We start from the raw sequence: 18794 nt of genomic DNA on the forward strand, positions 1-18794 counted from the left end.
ATACCCACCACAGAAGAAAAATCACTACTCCAAGGAACAGGTCATGCAGCTTTTATTTAGTTTTTACCTTTTTGGTAAGCAGGAGGGTTTTCTTTCAGTCAGATCATTCACATATTTGGACAGTACAGATTGCAGTAAATTTGATGGAGATCTTGCAACATTAGAAAACTTTTCTCAATATACATCCATTTAAGCAACAGCTTGTAAGTCAGAGCGAGAGTGCTAGAGTCGAGTCTGCGCACTGCACTCCAGGTATACAAAGCATCGCAGCAGCACAAGAAATGCCCGTGCTGGGCAAAGTACAGTGTGTTTTACATAGTGCAATCACTTTTAGAGGAGAAACTCTAGGAAGGCCACATCTATTTTTTTTTTAATCCTATCAAGTTTACAAATGCGAGGGGGGTAGAAATCAAACCTCTGACTTAATTAACTTTTGTACAGGTAGGTTTTGTGTATAGGCACATGCTTTAGAGAGGAGCTCTGAATCTGCTCTGTAATCACGAGAAAGACATATTGCTTTGTGATTCAGAAAGTGTCACACCGTCTCTAACCTTCCCAACACTCTTGGCCAGAGTTGTTAATCCAGCTGTTTACATATAGAGTTCCTAGAATACGCTCTTCCCTCTAGTGTAAATCCCCAATAGAGAAATTCAGGTTCCTATTGACAATGGTTACAGTTACTCTACGTACAGTCATTTGACCATACGAGGCATTGCCTCTGAATACTCCCGTCCACAGTGAAAGCTCAAATTACCAGAGACACGGAGGCTCTTGCTTTTCTGTTACTGTCACTCACCAATATGAAAAAACCCAAATCAGACAATGAACCGCTACAGCAAAGCATCACCGGTAATATTCACCTAATACAAAAAAAAAAGAGCACTCATGACATGTCACGGTAAGCAAGTTTTTAAAGATACTGCAAAATGATTTGCCCAGTAAAATTTTAAAATGTACACTGTGCTCAACAGTTCAAACTACACGTAAACAAAAAGCAGCTCCCTGCAACAAGGTGTAAATCAAAACATTATAGCACCAGCTCCCAGCACCAAGGAGTTGCCCACTGACCAGTTCTAATGTACAATGCAATAGTGCTCGCTGAGGTTTCTGCTACACAAGAGCCACAGTGGGACACAGCTCTGCCCATTTCTTACCAACATTCCCTTACCAGATGTGCACAAATTACATTCTTCCCTATGGAGAGCAAGTCAGACAACAAGACTGTTACAGTACCAGGAAACACTGGCTGGGGAATGGCACCTGAGGGGAAAGTAGGTACTGCATACCTGAATCTGAATAAATGGGCATGAAGGAAACATTGTCATCTGAGCAATCCTCTCCTTAACAGAGCAGATCTGAAAGAAGCTGCAGACTGCAAGAAAATAAGCCTTTCGGTGCTGAAAGCCATGAACATGATATTGCCCACACTAATGATTTAATTTTACCATCAGCAAAGCATTTATCCCCAAAAAGTTGTACACATACTGGTCAGATTATGGAGCCGTGCTATCTTCACACTATTACAGTTTGTTGCTATAGTGGTCAGATTTGTCTTTTGTCAGAGGAGGGGAAAAAAAAAGGAGACAGGCAGCAGGGCCACATCACCATATAGCAATTTTACTTCCATGTTAATGCAGATATAATCTTCATAAGTGCAAATTGCTAGAAACCAGCATGACTTGGGCTCTGATAAATGACAGATGATTCAGTTTCTTACAAATATTGACAAGTCTAAATTGTTACAGGTTTCCAAAGCAAGAACAGGTTTACGAACAGGAAGGGAATAAAACATTACCACTATTAAAAAAACGTGTAATTTCAAACTTCAAATGCTCTTCCAAAACATATCTAAAAAAGATTGGTTGTTTTTTGTTTGTTTTTTTTAATTTCCTGGAGCTAAGGAGTGTCCATGCAAAACAATTTTGAGAAGAGCAGTGTTCCACCTGGGTACTAACTAGGCTCAACTTCGTCCCACACAGCTCAGTAAAGTGCTCTCTTGTGCATCCTTCGGGGGAAAAAGTTCTCATTTAAAGTTTGGGAGGCTGTTTGCCATCTGAGGAAGGCATAGTCTCAGTCAATCCATGCTGAGGTCAGAGGAGGAGGAAGGAGTGTCGTTAACAGTACTCTGCCTTTCATAATGCACAGACAACAGGCTGGAAGGGAGGAGCAAGCAGAAGCAGAGCTGGGTGTCAGATAAAACCCTGCTCCTGGGAAGCCACAGGAGTCGAACACAGACCTCATCAAGGGAAAACTTTGTTCTCTACAGATAAACACCAGCACTACTGAAATAGACACCAATTAACAGTTCTCTACGTACAAAAAATGTGAAAACTAAGTATGCTTTTCACTTTCTGTGCTGGTGGATTTTCAGCAGTTTTTTGGAAGGACAAAGGGGGTCAGAGTAACATTCTTCTGCCGATTTAAAAAAAGAAAAGCATCTTGCTCTTGTGTTTTTATGTTGTACACTTAAAAACATTCTTCGGCAGATAGAGGTATTTGCTGATAAAACAACTAACAATCAGCTTAAGAGTAAAAATAATATTAATGGGGAAAAGAATTTAAGGCATTTTTTTATTTTGGCCAGGAATGATGCATCCTACAGAGTAATCTTCATTTCCCCACTTGGTTTTCAGACCACTGCACTTTTTGTTTTTGTTTTACATGGCACTTTGAAATTTATGTTTTACAACTTAATCAAGATTCTCGAGTGTTTTCTTCAACACAAATGCCCTCTCTTGTAGCTCAGGTCTGCTATCTGATGCCATCGTAGACAACGAACGAATGAGGTGCTCTCTGTTTTCTCGTGTCAGGCTTTCCCACTGTTGAGCTTCTGTGCAGATAAAGACAGATAGACATTGGACATGAACACCAGAAAACAAAAAAATTCCAAAAGGACATTGCTTTCCCCAGACAGGCTAAAAGAATGAATGCTTCAACCTTTCACTCACATTCCACACTGTGCTTCCAGAAGAACTCAGATTCACCTAGACACTCATGTATGTGTGCTGCCTCCTGCCAGGGAGTTGCACCTCTAGACCAGGTGTCATTGTCTAAGCTTCTAACATGTGAACATGAGGGCCTGAAGAACCACATGTTTCCTGTGTTGCAACTGGCTCATGAAAGAAGCATGTAAGATTTTTGCCAGAATAAAGGAAACACAAAATGCGTAGCAGAAACCCAAAGGAAAAAATTGTTACAACAACTGCAGATACATATGAACCTGAGACTTAGGAAGACCTCATGCTATGAAGTCAATTCCGCAAGGCTTGAGTACTAAATAATAATAAGAAACCAAACTTGACACTGAAAAGGTAAAAATCACTCTTCCGTACTAAGAGGAGCTCCCCTCTCTACAGAGCCTGAGCATAACACAGATCTGATGAGACAGTTCTGTGAGCTCCATGTGGGACCCTCCTTGCTGACCATTTTCCTCACCAAAGGAATATCCAACAGTACTTTAGAACTTGGCATTAGCCTCAGTTACTTCAAGGCCTCTCCTGCTTCCAAGTCCCAGTTTCCCCAGAATCACCCAGTGCTGCAAGCAGAAGGCAAGGCCATCTCTCCATAGGTCCAGGCCAAACAGCCAGAAGCCATCTTTACCAAGCAGTGACTTTTCTAGGTGGCAAGTAATAAGTCTCACCTTGTAGTTTGGTGAGCAGCAGTTGAATCACAGACAAAGCTTCTGTTCTTATTGACGTGTAGCTTTTGTTTTCTAAGGGATTTAAAGAAAACAGACAAGAAAACCCAAAACCATGTTGACAACCAAAAGCACTAAGCTTTCAAAAAGCTCTGTGATCTCCAGACCACTTCTGTTAACACAGTTCACTGAGCTCTTGTTTGTGCTGTCAGTCCGCAGTGCCCACTTGAAAATCAGGCACATTTGAATGGTGGAAAGTCAACAACTGGACACTGACAAGTCAGCTGAACCTTGTGCATTGCCTCTGCCATTACCACAGAGCTACTGGTCCCTACATATTCCAACAGGGAACAAAACGCTGCCACAGCTGCAGGGTGATGGCAGACAACTTCTCTGCGTAACAGAATGTTCTAGCAAGTTGTACTGGCTAGAGACCATACCAATATTATTAAGTAGCATTAAGTAAGGGTACATAAATCCCATGCCAGCCATCAAGTACAAGCTTGTCACAAAAAGTTACTTGGTCTCTGAACTAAAATCTTACTAAGGTGAGGACCCTAGTCTTCATTCCATGAAGACTGATACCTAAAACAAACTTTCTCCAAAGGGGTCTCTGAATTGGTACCTAGCACTGGTAGGTACTGTCTTCAGGCACATCAGAAACAAGACCACATGCAGGTATGAGATATGGGGCACTGTTACAGTCACAGGACCAATGGGAACACCACAAAGTAATGAAGAGGCCTGTGACTGTCAACATGACATAAGCAGCACTTACATATGGCTGCCCTGCTCCAGTAGAGCACAAACTGCCTCTATGCCTTGGAGCTTCATGCACTGGTGAGAAAATCTGGGGTATCTTTTGGATACTATAATCTTGGATACATAATGCATGTGACTAAGAAGTCTGAATGGTAGAGGAAAAAAGGTGGTATTTCATTAAATCAGGAATAGCTTGATTGTGTTCTGAGAGGTTGCATGGTCTGCTGCCTGCCTCTCCCTCCCCTTGCAGAGCTCTCTTGCACCAGAGGAACGCACTCCTCTGTGAACTGCACCCTGCACAGTACTGTCTCAAACACTGCAACCCCACAGAAATCACACTGCAGTGCAAGGACAGCTAAATGCTTCCTCTGAAAACTTCTGTTCATTCTGCATTTCCTCTACCACACAACCCCTCAGAGGACAATGGTTTTAACAAGCAATTCATCATCTATCACAAACCAGAAATCCATTTACCTAAAGAATGGGTGATAGAGGAACAGGTTTCCAACAGTATTTCTGTCAAAGCCACAGGGTCAGAGTGCTCCTCATCAAACAGCATTAGCCTGTCAAATGCAAAAACAGTCAGGCACCCTGCATCACTGGGATGGAAGTCTGGCTCAACTTCTCCAAAAATTCAGTGTCATCAAGTTCATTAAACAGTTTGAAGCAAGAAAGAGAAGACAAGTCACTGAAGTGGACTGCAGAAAGAAAAATTTACCCTTGAAAGTAGGCATTCATGGCTTGTAGCACTCCAAGCTGCACTTTCCATGTGCTGAGTTTCAGACGGTCACACATTAACTTGCAAAACTCTTGTCGATAGCAACCTACAGGAAAATAAGGACATCACCATGTTACCACAGGGAAAGGCAGAAGGAAACACTGGTCTGTGCTCCTCAGCAAGTGACATCAAGCTAATACTGCATATGACCAAGTCAACATCCTGTAATGAGTGACCCTGAAAATCTTCACCAGATCAATGCACTCATTACAAATGCTGGCAGATGAAACAGCTGCATTACACACTCTAGTATGCTAATAAAAACAACTTTTTCCCATCCCTATCCAGGTATTTCCAATTCTTCCACCTTGTACCAGTTTTGATGCAAATGTAAACGTAAGCAGCATATTTAGACATCTTTTCAATAGGCAAGCCACTTCACTCATCCTGCATATATATAAACTCAGAATATTTTTGTGAATTGTATTTAAGACAAGTAAAGATTTTTCCTAAGGATAGGTTACTTTGCAGGAAAGCTGTTGGGGCAGCTCTCACTGAAGACCATTACAAGCTGCCTGCAGCGAGATCCTGCATCTTCTGCTGCGCTCTTCTCACTGTGCGCGTGATCTCCAGGTCCTTCCCCCCTTCTTCCACTTTTGATTTTAAGAGAAAATAGTTTGTTCTGCATGTCATCAGCTGACTTACGCTGTGTCTCCGGGCTCCTCGGCCAGGCTTTGCCCAGGGTCTCGAAGGCACAGATCAGGGACTCCATCTGAACCTCTTTCTCCCTCATGTCCTCATCCTCTTCATCATGCTTTGGAAAAGCTGCTCCCATGCTCTCCAGAGAGTTCTGCGGAGGCCACAGGGGAAGGTGTGACTGACAGAGGGATGAGGGCAGGCAAGGCACACAGTGCAGTGCAGCTCAGTCTCCCCTGAAGTCTGCACGCACCAGCCCTCATGCCCAGCTCTGCCGGCAGCTTGCAAAGGGGCACCCAAACACATGCTTGTGCTATGAAGCCTTGCTCGCAGAGCTGCAAGGCTCTGCTAATGTTAAACACAAGCACTCTACACAGCTTCCCAGGAGCCTTTTTCTGCCTGTGGAGCAGCCAGGAATTAACTTTTCAAGTGGTAACAGGGCAGTGGAGGACATCACAGGCAGGACTCTTTCTAGAGAACAGTTGGGCTAGTTCAGGTTTTGTGAAGCACAGGTAGAACCACCCCAGGGCTCACCAGCTGCCTGGTATTCAGCCCTACCAAAGATCTGGCTAAGTGTGCAAAATCCCTCACATCATCAACCCCCTGGGCAGAAGCCTGGCATGCAGCCAGCATCACTGGGAGTGTCATCACTTGGGTTTTCTGCTTTGAAAGAGAGAAAACTCAAGAAGTTGAACTGTCACCTTCTTTATCATGGGAAAGGTGATATCAGCAAGTTCCTGGAACCGGTCTTCCTTTGTCGCCTGCAGCACCCCAGCTGCACAGCGCAGCGCCACCATCTTATACTTCAGGTTTTCCTTACGGCATTCTTTCAGGAGAGCCTGGACAACATCTGTGATGGTGGGCTGACCAGGCACTGACTTCTGCAGCTCTGCACTGAAATGCAAGGCACACCAACACTATCATGTTAATCTCTTTCCAAAATTAATTAATTCCTGTGTCCAGGCACTCAGCTGCCTACCAGTAACTGTAACCGAAGTTACACTGGAGTGCTCTTTCTCTCTCTTTTTACTCCCTGTTTTATTTTCTTCTTTTCTCATATGCTTCCAAGACACTTGCTCCCCCACTACTCTTCTACCTCTTCCTCCTTTTCCCATTTAAGGTCTTCATCTTCCCCCTTAATCTCTGCTCTCCTCTTAGCAATTGTGGCCTCTCAACATGCTCCCTTTCCTCTCTAAATCAACCATTTATTTCTGCGGGTGTCTCTGAAGCATCTTGCTCTGATGCTTCAGATGCTTGTCACTGACAGGAGATTAGGATAGTGATGACAAACCTTCTAGAATCTCCTTAGCAGCCTATATGCAATAACACTGGACAACAACCTCCCTTTTGAGACCTCAGATCCTGAGGGAACCACCTCCATCAATCCACCTACCTGCAGGCAGAAACGACACTGGCAATGGCCTTTAACAGCTCCTCCTGTAATGATAAAAGAGACATTGCTGTCAAGTGCCACACAGGGCAAACCTTTGTTTTCATTAGCAAGGGGCAGGGGGAAACATCCCTGTGACACCAGTTTGGAGAAGCAATGTCTCTATCTCCTACCACTCCTCCTGCAGAGGACTTAGCTTTCAATCTGCACAGAACTGGCAGCAGAAAGGGGCCTTGCAGCAGATGTGAGCACATGCTAGTGCTCCCTCCAGGCTAGAAATGGTGCAGTGGAATTAGTCTAAGTGGGAACCCAACTCCAAAAGCAGTCTGAATTTCACCTACCTGTCTTCCCAGTCATTTCTCTATCTGCTAAATGCAGGACAAAAGGCAGACTGACTCCCTGCATCAGTATTCTTACCATGTTGCTCTGCAGCAGAGAACACGGCATTTCCTAGCCAAAGGGCTACATGCTGCTAGGCTCATTGCAAACCATAAGATGACAATTCCTTCTTTACCTTCCCAGTCCAGGTTCTCCCTGGCAGGCCTTGCAGCAGTGCAGAGAGCACCATTCCCAGATGTGGTGGTACAAGGGAGCCTGTCTGTTTGGCAATTGATGCCATGGCAGCTGCTCCCTGAGCTTTCATTTTCCAGGACTGGGACTGCAGAGCCTTCTGGGTGATGGATATCAACTCCTGCAAATACAGTCTGATCCCACCCTGAGTACCTGCATGTCAAATGGAGAAAATTTGTAATTTTGCTACGAAACAAACAAACTTTTGATCTTACTAAAAAAAAAACCCCAAACCAACACAACAGAAAACACCACAAGCAAACAAGCCCAGCCCTACCCTGTAAAAAAAAACCCCACCAGTTACAGATCTCTTGGGGTTTTTGGCTGTGAGACACATCAGAAAGGTCTACTTCAGGCAAAAGTGTGAAGAATTCTCCCCAGCCTGGTTGAAGATGGGTTCTTTTCTAGGGGTCCCAGATAAAGACTTTGCTGTGTATCTTGACACAGAGCTCATTTCAGTCCTTCCATATAGCAGACACTAGACAATGGGTGTTGCTAGAGGACACAAAATGATTCACATAAACACCTCTCAACATCAGAACAGAAAAAAACATGCCTTCATTCTCTGACTCCAGTATTTATAGATTCTCAACAATGACCAGGGATTGGATAATTAAGTTACCACCTTACCAAACACACTGGTCATGCAAAATGTCCATCAAAAGACATTTCTTAGAAGGAATGTGAGAAATAACTTATGTTTATAGGACTTTCATGGGAAAGTAACTAAAACTATGAAAACATTATCAGAAGGTTTGATTTTCAGGGTGACAATTGTGTTAGCCTGTTTCTAAGGTATATATTTTTTTTTTCTTCTTCCAAGAACAAGTCACTAGAAAATCTTTTTCAGCCTCTTTTTCAGACTCCAGAAAAATCATATGGTGACTGAGGAGCCAGATCTGGAATCTAAAAGTGTCATCAAAACAGTACTATAATGCATCCAGATCTGCCTCTATAGAAAGAACTGCACTTCTACAGCACAGATTCATTCATTGAAGCTAAAACCACAGGTATTACCATAGAGATTTCTAACAAGAGAGAAAGGCCAAAACCCCTGCAACTTTGACGTGTGCAGCAGCACCTAAAGGCTGGCATCAAAACTTCCAAAGATGTCTAGTTATCTGTATCATCAGGGCCATATTACAGTGGCATTCAATGTATCACTACATTAAAATACTTCCAATGTACCTGTCCATCCTTGTGATCAATGCCCCTGTAATTATTTTAAATAGCTGGAGAAGGTAACCTTCATACAAGAAATCTAGAGCAAGGAAGAAAATGGGAACAACTTCCCAAATCTCTTAATATGAGAACTCTGTATTTTCAAAATAGAATTCCAGAAAGCATGCTTCCCATGATTCCCAGAAAGCTTTACTATTAACACAACGTACCTGGTACATTTTCCTGCCAAACTTCAGTCCACAGAGTAGAATTCTCTTTCTCTCCCTTCTCTTCTTCGGGAACTTCATGCATTCCAAGAAAAGCCAATGGCAGCACCTGCTTGGCATGGTTCTTCAGCACATCTGGGCTGTAGCGTCCCATAGCATGTACAGTTAAAGCACAGCCTGCTCTGTAAACTGGCTCTGAAAGAGCAAAACAAACACAGTATGACTGGGAAGCAGGATTATCCTTCTAACTGCTTAGTTTGCCTGTTGGAAAGCAAAGTAATGCACAGTATTGTGTAGCACTGTACAGGAATTACTCAGTGAAACCAAACATCACAATATAGAAATGGTTTTTTACTAACTTTTGCTATCACCGGGAACTTTTTCTGCACTGTACTCTGTAAGTGAATACCCCAAAAGCAACATACCTTCCTTCTCCATATACCAGCTGCTCAGTTTGTGCAGCAGCTTCTCAGTGCTACTGTCCCGGGAAGTCTGTAACAAGGAAGAGACTCAAATTATTCAAATGCTTCAAAAACAGCAACCAATAAAGAATAAAATAATACTTGAGGCCCAACTCACCCTGACTAGATGCCCCATAGCAAAGGCAAAAGACTTCTGTACCACACTGTTGCGATCAGTCAGGCCACTAAGTAAAGCACTCATAAGTTTGCCTGTTGGAAGAGACTTTACTTTATGAAAAGTATCATGTTTTATTGCTATGGCAAGAATTACAATAGCCTGCATTTCATTAGATTGCCTGAATTTATGCATTTTTCCTCACTGCATGTATATGGGGTTATAAGTAAATCCTCAAGCTTAAAGTAGTGCTAGTGTTTTGCACATTTTGACTCATAATGTTCCTATATGCAAGCACTACAGTTGATCATGCTTCACTTCTATTTTGCAACAGAAAGGTGATGTTGTTTCTGTTATCAGAATGAAACAAAGTCACTGTTCATGGTTCACCCACAGCTCAAGTTGAAGGAACAAGTGTATATTGACAGTGCTGCACTAACACAGGCACTGTTAAGATTGCTCCAAGAAAAGTGAAGAAATATTTTTGCCTATTCCTGCTCAGTGCTAGTGAATTCCCTCAACTCCTTCCTCTACATCTTCCAACTTGGTGAGGTACTGAACCTACTCTGAGCATGCCTATCTCAAAACAAAAAAGGTAGCTTCAAACAGCTCTCTGATAAAAAAACACATGTAAAGATCATTCTTGTGCCAAACTCCAGGGAAGAAACACAACAGCAACAAAAAGCACCTTTAAAACCTGACACTAAGAGACAAAACCTTACCTGAATAAGGTGTTAAGTCTTGAGGGCATTGAGTGGTTAATGACACAATTACACTGGCACAGCCCCCCTGGAAGATTGCAAGGGAAAACAAAGGTAAGATAAAACAGTATTTGCTTCTGGTTATTATTGTTAATACTTGCTGTGGTGCTACTTGCACTTGTAAGACATGATCTACACCCACTCACCTCTATTCTCATAGTCCAAGAGCAGTAAAAGTTTGCAAAACATGAATGACAAGAATTGAAACAGGAAGTGAAAAAGGACCCACACTCAGGATAGATGATCCTAGAAGATTTGCCGCAATCAAGGACAACCTTCTGCACTCATGTCACAGAGCACAGAAGTCATGTAGCCTAGAGGAGGCTAGGGCAGCACACATTCAGAGGAGTGATGTAGTGGAGTGGGACTCAGTTGTCAAATGACTCCAGTATGCATGAGACCAAGCTGTTGCTTTAAAAGACATAGTCAAAGGAACCATATTTATACAGACACTGCTCTATATTCCGTTCTTCATTTCCAAAAGAACTATTAAAACCCATAGACGTACCTTTGTTCCAAGGCCAACTCCACTTTTGATCAGTTCACACAGCCGAGGGACCAACTCACCAAGGACAGACACATCCAAATACTGCAAGCTCTAGAAAAAGGCAAGAGACAAAGTGAGAAAAAAAGAAAACAAAACAAAACAAAAGGAAAAACAAAAAGGTAATAATGGCAGACTTAAATTGCTATATTTCTAGCAGAGGCTGCCTCAGCACTGCTGGCTAGTCCTCAGCTGAATCAAGAGTTTGCTTCATGATGAGGAAAAGCCAACATGAAGTGGATTCCACCACATGCAGATTCTTCTGTCCCACTTCTCTGCTGAGATGACCTTGCTAAAACTATCATTTGCTGGAACTGATGTGCTCCTGCACTCCAACTCTTCAGGAAGCCTGAAACTAACACACTAGCAAGAATGAGCTGTAAACACATCTGTATCATAGGACAAAATCCAACATTTCCCCAACTCTCTGAAATCAGGAAGCAATAACATATCCAATGTTATCGGACAATGACATGAAACCAGTCAAAACAGTTTTTAAAGAGGTCAAGACAAAGAAGTGGCATAAATGACATAAAAGTACAAAAGGGATGTGACTAGAAAAATTTTTAATCTGCTATGCCTAAAATGCCAGTGGGCAAAACAGCCTCATGCTAACCAGCACTCTGTAATGTACTGTCTGCAGAGGGGAGATCCATTCTCTAGCAAATTCAAGGATCACATACTAAATGAAGGCAACTGAGCTTCCAAAGTCAGATCAATTGTTATTTCCTCCTCCATCACTGGTATGGTGAAGGAAATTACCCATATAATCTCCTAGCCAGGCCCAGAATATACAAGAGGTTACTCATAAGCCAGGACATCTTCACAATATTCCAGGGAAGCCATTACTACCTCTCCTCTACCCTACAAAATCTCAGTAATCTCAATGATCAGCTGTTCCCCAGGGCTGGCAGGGTGGGCCATGGCCTGAAGGAGGGACAGCAGCAGCTGCTGCAGCCTGCAGGGTTGCAGCAAGTACACTTTTACATGGAGCTTTTCATTCCCAACTGCTTTACACTCTATTTATAGAGACCACTTCACCTGACACCAGAACTCAACTCCACATGCTGCTGCTATGTATATGAGAGCTTGCTTTTGATGTTTTTCCTTATGTCAAGGAAACAAACTGTTCTGGCGGCTACAACACCCCTAAAACTTGCTCAACCCTCACATTCTCTACCTTCCCACATGCCCTTGGCTGTGTGCAGTGCCTGAGTAGAAAAGAGGAGCCTTTTTCTGGGAAGGGGAGGTTTCTAGAGAGGATAGGGAGCTCTGACAGGACAGATCCTACAGCACAGCATCTGGGTATCAGCAACTCTCCAGCAGCAGGAAACTCTGGTGCCAAACACCACTTGCTGACAGTGATATCAGCATTTTCTCTAAATATCTACACCATGAAAGTATGAGCAAGGCCCAGATAGGAATACCTAAGGCACCACAAGGCAATGGTTGAATAGCATTTATGCCGTACCAACAATGACTATCATCAATTGAAGACCCAGGTGAAAAGTTAGTTTTGGAATTGTGGGCCAGAGATGAAGAAAAATGCTAGCTAACATAACCCAGAACCAGCTGAGCTCCCATTCAAAGAAAAGCACTTGAAAGATGCCATCTTCATCAAAGCAGGCCAGTCTTCAGATGAACAAGCAATCCATCTGGCTCCAAATGGAGCCAGTTATTCACAACTGATCTGAGGGGGAAGCACTGAGATGCACTAGTCAGTACATGAAAAAGGAAGTGGACAGAGCCACATGGAGATGTGATAAGAAAATGAACCCTGAAGGGATATTCTGTAAAGCTTCCATTTTAATTCCTATTCTTCTACAACATACCTTACACTGGAACCCTTCTGAAATCCATACTTACCATGTTAATGGTTTCCATCATGGGAGATGACTTGACAGCACTAAGTCTGGCACTATCCATTGCAGTCTGAAAAAAAGCCAGGAAAAAACACCAAACAAATCCAAATGTAAACACAACATGAAAACAGTAGAAAGGGCAACAATATCACATGTAACTCGCTACCTTATACTAAAATCTATCTCAGATGCATGGAGAAAGCAATTATGTCTACAGACTATGATGTTTCCCTTTCAGAGGCAGAGAGATGTTCTAGAGGGAGGGAGGGAGAAAGAGAAAACAAAGNGGGGGAGAAGAAATCAAATCTCACACTGAATTGTTCACATTGTTCACTCCCTTTGCATTTGCAAAGGGCTAATCTAATTGACCCTCTTCCCTCCACAACAAAATTAGCTGAATTTGTTTCTAATCAATGAGTTTCAATCACTGTCCTGTGATTGATCAATATGGTTCTCTGATAACAATTAAAGGACCCGGTGCTGACAACATCCACCTCCAGCCCATAGTGCTGTGGCACACCCTCCAATTTAAGTTATACAAAGTCCTGAAGTTAATCCCTTGGGACTGGAAGTGCTCTTCGCTTTTGAAAACATACAGTGGTCTAGGGAATAAAAATAATCCAAATCCTTCAATAAAGCTCACACATTTGTCCAGCCATATTCTGTGACCAAATTTTTGGTAACTTATTATGTATTTCTCTTTGCTTTTTGAACACTTCTCTACCAAACCTGCTATTTTTCCATTCCTTAAATAAAGATTAAATCTTTGTTATCTCTGCTGTGTTGATACTTCCTCATTACAGCTGCACTTACTTTCTCTTGATCTGTTGCAGTAAGACTCAAATAATTGAGGACTTGAGGCTCCAGCACACTCAAGGATTCCAGCAGGGCTGGGATAAGTTTTGGCGCATGAGGTTTCAGCATAGACCCAGCACTTTTACTGATCTTCACAAGAGTGTTAATGCTGGAAAAAGATTAAAGGGAAGGTCAACAGGGATACACACACACTGATCTGAAAAGCCTCTCTGATCTACTGTAATCCGCATATACCAATATAAATCTTCCTTCAAACAAAACCATGTGTAATTTTTGCTTAAACAAAATTATTCCCTAGCCCTGAGCTTCCAAGGGATGTTATGTTTATTTTGGCCAGAAACTGTTTATTTTTGCCCTGGAATCACAAAGGGATTGGGCAAGGAGGCAGTACTGCAGACAGATGTGGAAAAAAACCCACAGCCCCTTAGAAAGATGCATGTTTTAAACAAGCACTGAGACATCCATTGTCTCTGCCCAAGAAAAGAAAAGTTACAATAATCTATTAAAACACTACTAGTCAGTTTCAGATGGATCATATGCTGCATTTTGACAAAGAATTTCTACATCTTCCAAAGAAATGCAAACCGTTTAAGAAATATTGTCTTGTTAGAAGCCTTCTAACCTTCCTAATAATTATTTTTGGGAAGACCAGCTAGCTACCCTCCAACTCTGAACTTTCCAGTTTTTCTGTCCCTCAGTCAAAGGAAAGAATAAACAAGGTTATAAATTGACAAGCATATGAAATCTCTACACAACAAGGGACATTGAACTGGTACAAGACATAAAATGTATTTGAACAGTGTGACCAAATGCAGTCACATCTGGGATGTGAACTGTCAATATTCACAAGCTCTTGTGAAATCAGACATGGCTGTTTGAAGAACCATGGGACTCTCTTCGCAACCAGTGCAACCAGAACAAATATGCCAGTCCCAAAGGACAGCCTTAGCATGGCACACTGCTTCTTGATCAGCCTGCCATTTGTACAGGAAGAAAAGAACTTCCTGCTGGGAACTGAATCTGGGCATTTGCAGGGAGGCCACATACTCCCAAAAGATAGCCAGAGTTCTCGGGGCTGCTACTTCAACTCCATGAAAAAAGAACTCAGCAGGAAGGCTGTTTTGGAAAGCAACTTGTCACTTCAACCACAAAGAACATTCTGCAACTCAGGTGAATAAGCTTGGTGTCTTTGGGACAAGTCATGACCCAACCCCCAGGGAACTTACACGGTGCAGAACTAACCTGAGAGATCGGACTTCAGCAACTGTGCTTACTATTCCTTTGTCTAGAAGGCAAGGGAGCAACACAGCTATTGTCTTCTGACCTGCTGTTCCTTTAGAGGGGTCACACATTTTCACACAGACCTGGGGACAGGTGAGAATCAGTGCTGCGAACATGTACAAACCTCTCCCTCAGATTACATTAAAGCATCTTCTCCTTCAGACAGAAGAAGCCAATAGCAACTAGACAAACTGCTCACAGCCAAGCTCAGCCTCTGTTACACCTCCATTTTCTCTCCACAAGGAAGTTAAGCCCTAAGAGTCATCCCTAAAAGGTGTTTCAACTACAATACACTTCCAGAAAAGGCAAATTCAGAGTCTAGGAGGTCTTGACCTGACTCTGGATGAACTGATGAACGAAATGATCTCTCAGTTGAAGCACAGCCTATCTCAGCCACAGGGACTCAACCATTACACACAACAGAGCAGCAACCAGACGACAACAGATTCTGCAATCGCAACAATTCACAACAACATTTTGGGACCAGATCCTCACTTTCATAATTAAAATGTCATGCACTATGAAGACTGTGATTTCAAACACAGCACTTTAGACCCACTGCCACCAATGTGACTTTTTCAAAGAATTACCAAACAAAATACCAAGTGGTATATGTGTACTATACCCAAGAACCTTTGTCAGTAACAGCATCACGGAGAAGTCCATACACAATTATTCCATTTCATACCAGTGATGTACCACTAGGCTTGGTCAACTAGATCAGTCAGTCTTGGTAAAGTGTTGAAGTTTACTTAAATTCTTAAATTACTTAAATTCCACCCCCAAGCAAGGAAAAAACAACACTAGAGCAAAAAAACACTACAGACTATGGTCACTCCTGACATCAAAACCATGCATGTCTCCTCTACATGTGCATATGACAAAATTGTAGAGCTTTACCTTGCTTAAAGTTTTTAGGGCTAGTTCTGCCGCCTTTCGTACAGTCTCCTAAAAAAAAGAACTCAACAATTATTTCTGTTATTTTTATTCTTCTAGAATGATTCATATTAATTGATAAGAATTAACACTAGAAGAGACAAGGCTATCTTCATGGTTAATACTTAATGCAAAGTAGCAGTATCTTTAGAAGAAAGTATTATTAACATTGTTAGAAGAAATTCTGGCTTTGGTCCATCTGAGTATCTGGTACAATCAATACACTTGACAAAGCTGAAACCTGGAATGACCCAAAGACTCTGACTTCATATATCCAAGTTCAGCACACCATGTATCACGATATCATATATCAGTTCAGCACACTAGCAGCCCAAAATAAAATACATTCAAATATTTCTATATTCAAAAGTTAAGCAACTATTCAGAAATTCTTTTGTATCAAGGAAAAATATCAAATCATCTAGAATAAGGCACAGAAGGAATGAAACTACACACTTCAAACATAAGAGAATTTCCAAGGTGGCATGGAAATTTTACATCCTAGGAACAAGAATTTCTAGTCTGCTTAATAATCAAAACTCCCATAGGCTTCAAGATGACTTGTCAGAGAGTCTCTCTTTATACACCTCAGACAGAGCTTGATCACTGTACTGTTTGTTGAAGATGTCTATTCAGTTCTCACTACCATTACCTTAATGTCATCTTGCACTCGGAACAGGACTTCCCAGATCTCTGGAAGCTTGTCTATGATGTCATCCAAAGGTCTTCCTCTTAGTAAGTCATTTAGTGCTAGACAACTGCAAACAGGAAATTTTATTTCTTTCACACAGTGTTCTTGCTTGGTATAGGCACATGTGTACAGATATGCTTATAAATATAAATAAATGGTTTAGAAAAATGAGAACTGTTTCACACTCCTTACTTTCCCCAAATGCTAAATCTACTCTGTCACAAGAATGTCTCCTTTTGCAGAGGAAAAAAAAGCTCATTCATTCAGGTAAAACCTGAAACAGGTGACAGAAGGTGAAAAGGGCTGCTGTGGTGAAAACTGCTACTGCAAACATTCCAGTGACAAAATTGTTTTAGTCTTCTTGTCTTTAAGCATACATAAGAAGAAACCAAAATTGTATAAGGTGTGGAATTGAAATTAAAATGGAGGTTTTCAATACATCATACAACATAGCTATTAATCATTAAAAACAAAAAGCAGTTTATTAAAAATGGCATCCTGCTGACATAATTGTCAGATTGATAAGATTTTCTAAGAGAAAGCATTATTTCAGATTCAAGGATAGGCAAGAACACGTAACCAGAAAACTCATTCTTCAGAAAATGTTTAGTATGAAGCTACATGCAATAAAAAATGTCAGGCAAATAGCTTCAAGATTGTATCATACCCCTAAGAGTAGGATACATGGCTGGGCTCTATCCTCATGAAAGGATACGTCCTCTTTTCCCCCTCAAGTTCTTCAGGTTAACAAGTTTATCGTGAACAAGAGAAAAGAACTGAGTTTGAAGACAAATCTAATACTTTTCCTAGCAATACCTGGATTCTCTGATCCTCCAAAGACTGCTGGTTAGGTTACTAATCAAATCCTCAAGAATTTCCTTCATGTACTTATCAACCTATAATTAAAAGAAGGAAAAATCATGAAACAAGCACAGCTATGTATCCTTGTCCAGTACTTAGTAAAAAAAGACTCCTTTTGGGCAAAACAACCTGCTTTCAGCCACATCAGATGAACTAATGCTTGCCAGTGCTGTGCAAACTTTCTCCAACTGTGCTTTAGACATGCCTTCCTCTGCACTGCTTGAGTGTTCAACATTGTGAAAGATGCAACAAGAAAAGTCCACTAAGGCCTTTACAGCTGAACTGTCGAAATGCAACACCAAACATGTATTTTACTCAAGAAACAGTTGTGCTTTGATGAGGGATCAAAGTGAATGACTTCACATTAACATCAGCTTTCCTAGAATAAAAAAATGCAAACCCACTTCCAAGCCTTGAAGAACCAGAGCAAAGGCATCTTATGAAAATCACTTTCTTTCTGAAATACACCTGGGAGGAGTTCTCCTCAAACTGATAGAGCAGCCTCAAACCATGGGCTTCCTCCCACTTGAAAAATGAGGAACTATATTTAAATGCTCTTCCTTCAGGAAGGCATCTTAGGCCGTAAGGATTCCTGAAAAGCTTCTCATAAGCAGTATCAAAGTGGAAAGACCCCATTTTAAGTAAAATGCTGGCTGCACAAACAAGGTCTGCAATATCCTTTCACACATGACAGACAGTGCAAAACCTCTGCACAAGCTCCAAGCTCGTCCACAGATTCAGACATCTCCTTGTTAGTGCAATACCTCACCCCTTTCTGCATTGCCTCTCCTTTCACAAAATGCATCTGTCCCATAAGGATCTCCAGTATGCTGCTGTCTGGCAGCAAAGCCCCTCACCACACTTTGCCAGTCACTCACCATGGACTTGTCAGTGACCAGTGCATTCCAAATGCTGGTCATTGCCTGACGAATGCCCAGGTTGGGGTCAAACTGGTAACGGTAGAGCCGGGGAAGAAGCTGGGGCAGAAATGGAGCCAGCTGCTCTCCAGCTTTGGCAGCTATGACATTGAAACCAAAAGCTGCTCCCTGAAATGACAACAAAATAATATTTGTTCAGTTATTGTTCATGAGCACACCACAGTCAGGGTCAAAGATGACTGACATAGTTCAGATTTAGACCAAATTAAAAGGTCTAGAATGGTCTAGAATTAGCCCATCCTCATTGCTACAGTACCACAGTGATCTCAAGCATACAATCACACTCAGCACATAACATATTACTTCCAACTTTCTTTCAACCTTTATTTCAAGATACTGATTGATCTTATTTGCACAAGTAGTACTG

At 41.9% G+C, this 18794-nt stretch overlaps 1 protein-coding gene across 6 annotated transcripts in view; it reads right to left on the bottom strand.

Moving 5' to 3' along the window:
• Positions 1–34: 34 nt before the first annotated feature.
• The window catches only part of ECPAS (Ecm29 proteasome adaptor and scaffold), a 61584-nt gene continuing 42824 nt past the window's right edge, over positions 35–18794 (bottom strand). For 4 of the 6 annotated variants that reach the window (XM_015652677.2, XM_015652676.3, XM_015652678.3 and 1 more), the window contains 20 exons: positions 18368–18535; positions 17445–17524; positions 16590–16695; positions 15902–15949; positions 14963–15084; positions 13718–13868; positions 12909–12974; positions 11007–11096; positions 10460–10526; positions 9741–9832; positions 9587–9653; positions 9165–9356; positions 7718–7926; positions 7207–7250; positions 6515–6707; positions 5823–5967; positions 5118–5223; positions 4874–4962; positions 3641–3712; positions 35–2830 (listed from right to left, as the gene is read on the bottom strand). In XM_015652677.2, coding sequence (XP_015508163.1) covers positions 2691–2830; positions 3641–3712; positions 4874–4962; positions 5118–5223; positions 5823–5967; positions 6515–6707; positions 7207–7250; positions 7718–7926; positions 9165–9356; positions 9587–9653; positions 9741–9832; positions 10460–10526; positions 11007–11096; positions 12909–12974; positions 13718–13868; positions 14963–15084; positions 15902–15949; positions 16590–16695; positions 17445–17524; positions 18368–18535 — 2247 coding nt within the window. In that variant the 3' untranslated portion in view covers positions 35–2690. Of the gene's footprint in view, positions 2831–3640; positions 3713–4873; positions 4963–5117; positions 5224–5822; positions 5968–6514; positions 6708–7206; positions 7251–7717; positions 7927–8070; positions 8269–9164; positions 9357–9586; positions 9654–9740; positions 9833–10459; positions 10527–11006; positions 11097–12908; positions 12975–13717; positions 13869–14962; positions 15085–15901; positions 15950–16589; positions 16696–17444; positions 17525–18367; positions 18536–18794 lie in introns of those variants that run through there. The other 2 variants (XM_033520421.1, XM_033520422.1) reach the window with 2 other exon arrangements.

Source organism: Parus major, chromosome Z, assembly GCF_001522545.3.
Source record: "Parus major isolate Abel chromosome Z, Parus_major1.1, whole genome shotgun sequence".
Lineage (NCBI taxonomy): Eukaryota > Metazoa > Chordata > Aves > Passeriformes > Paridae > Parus > Parus major.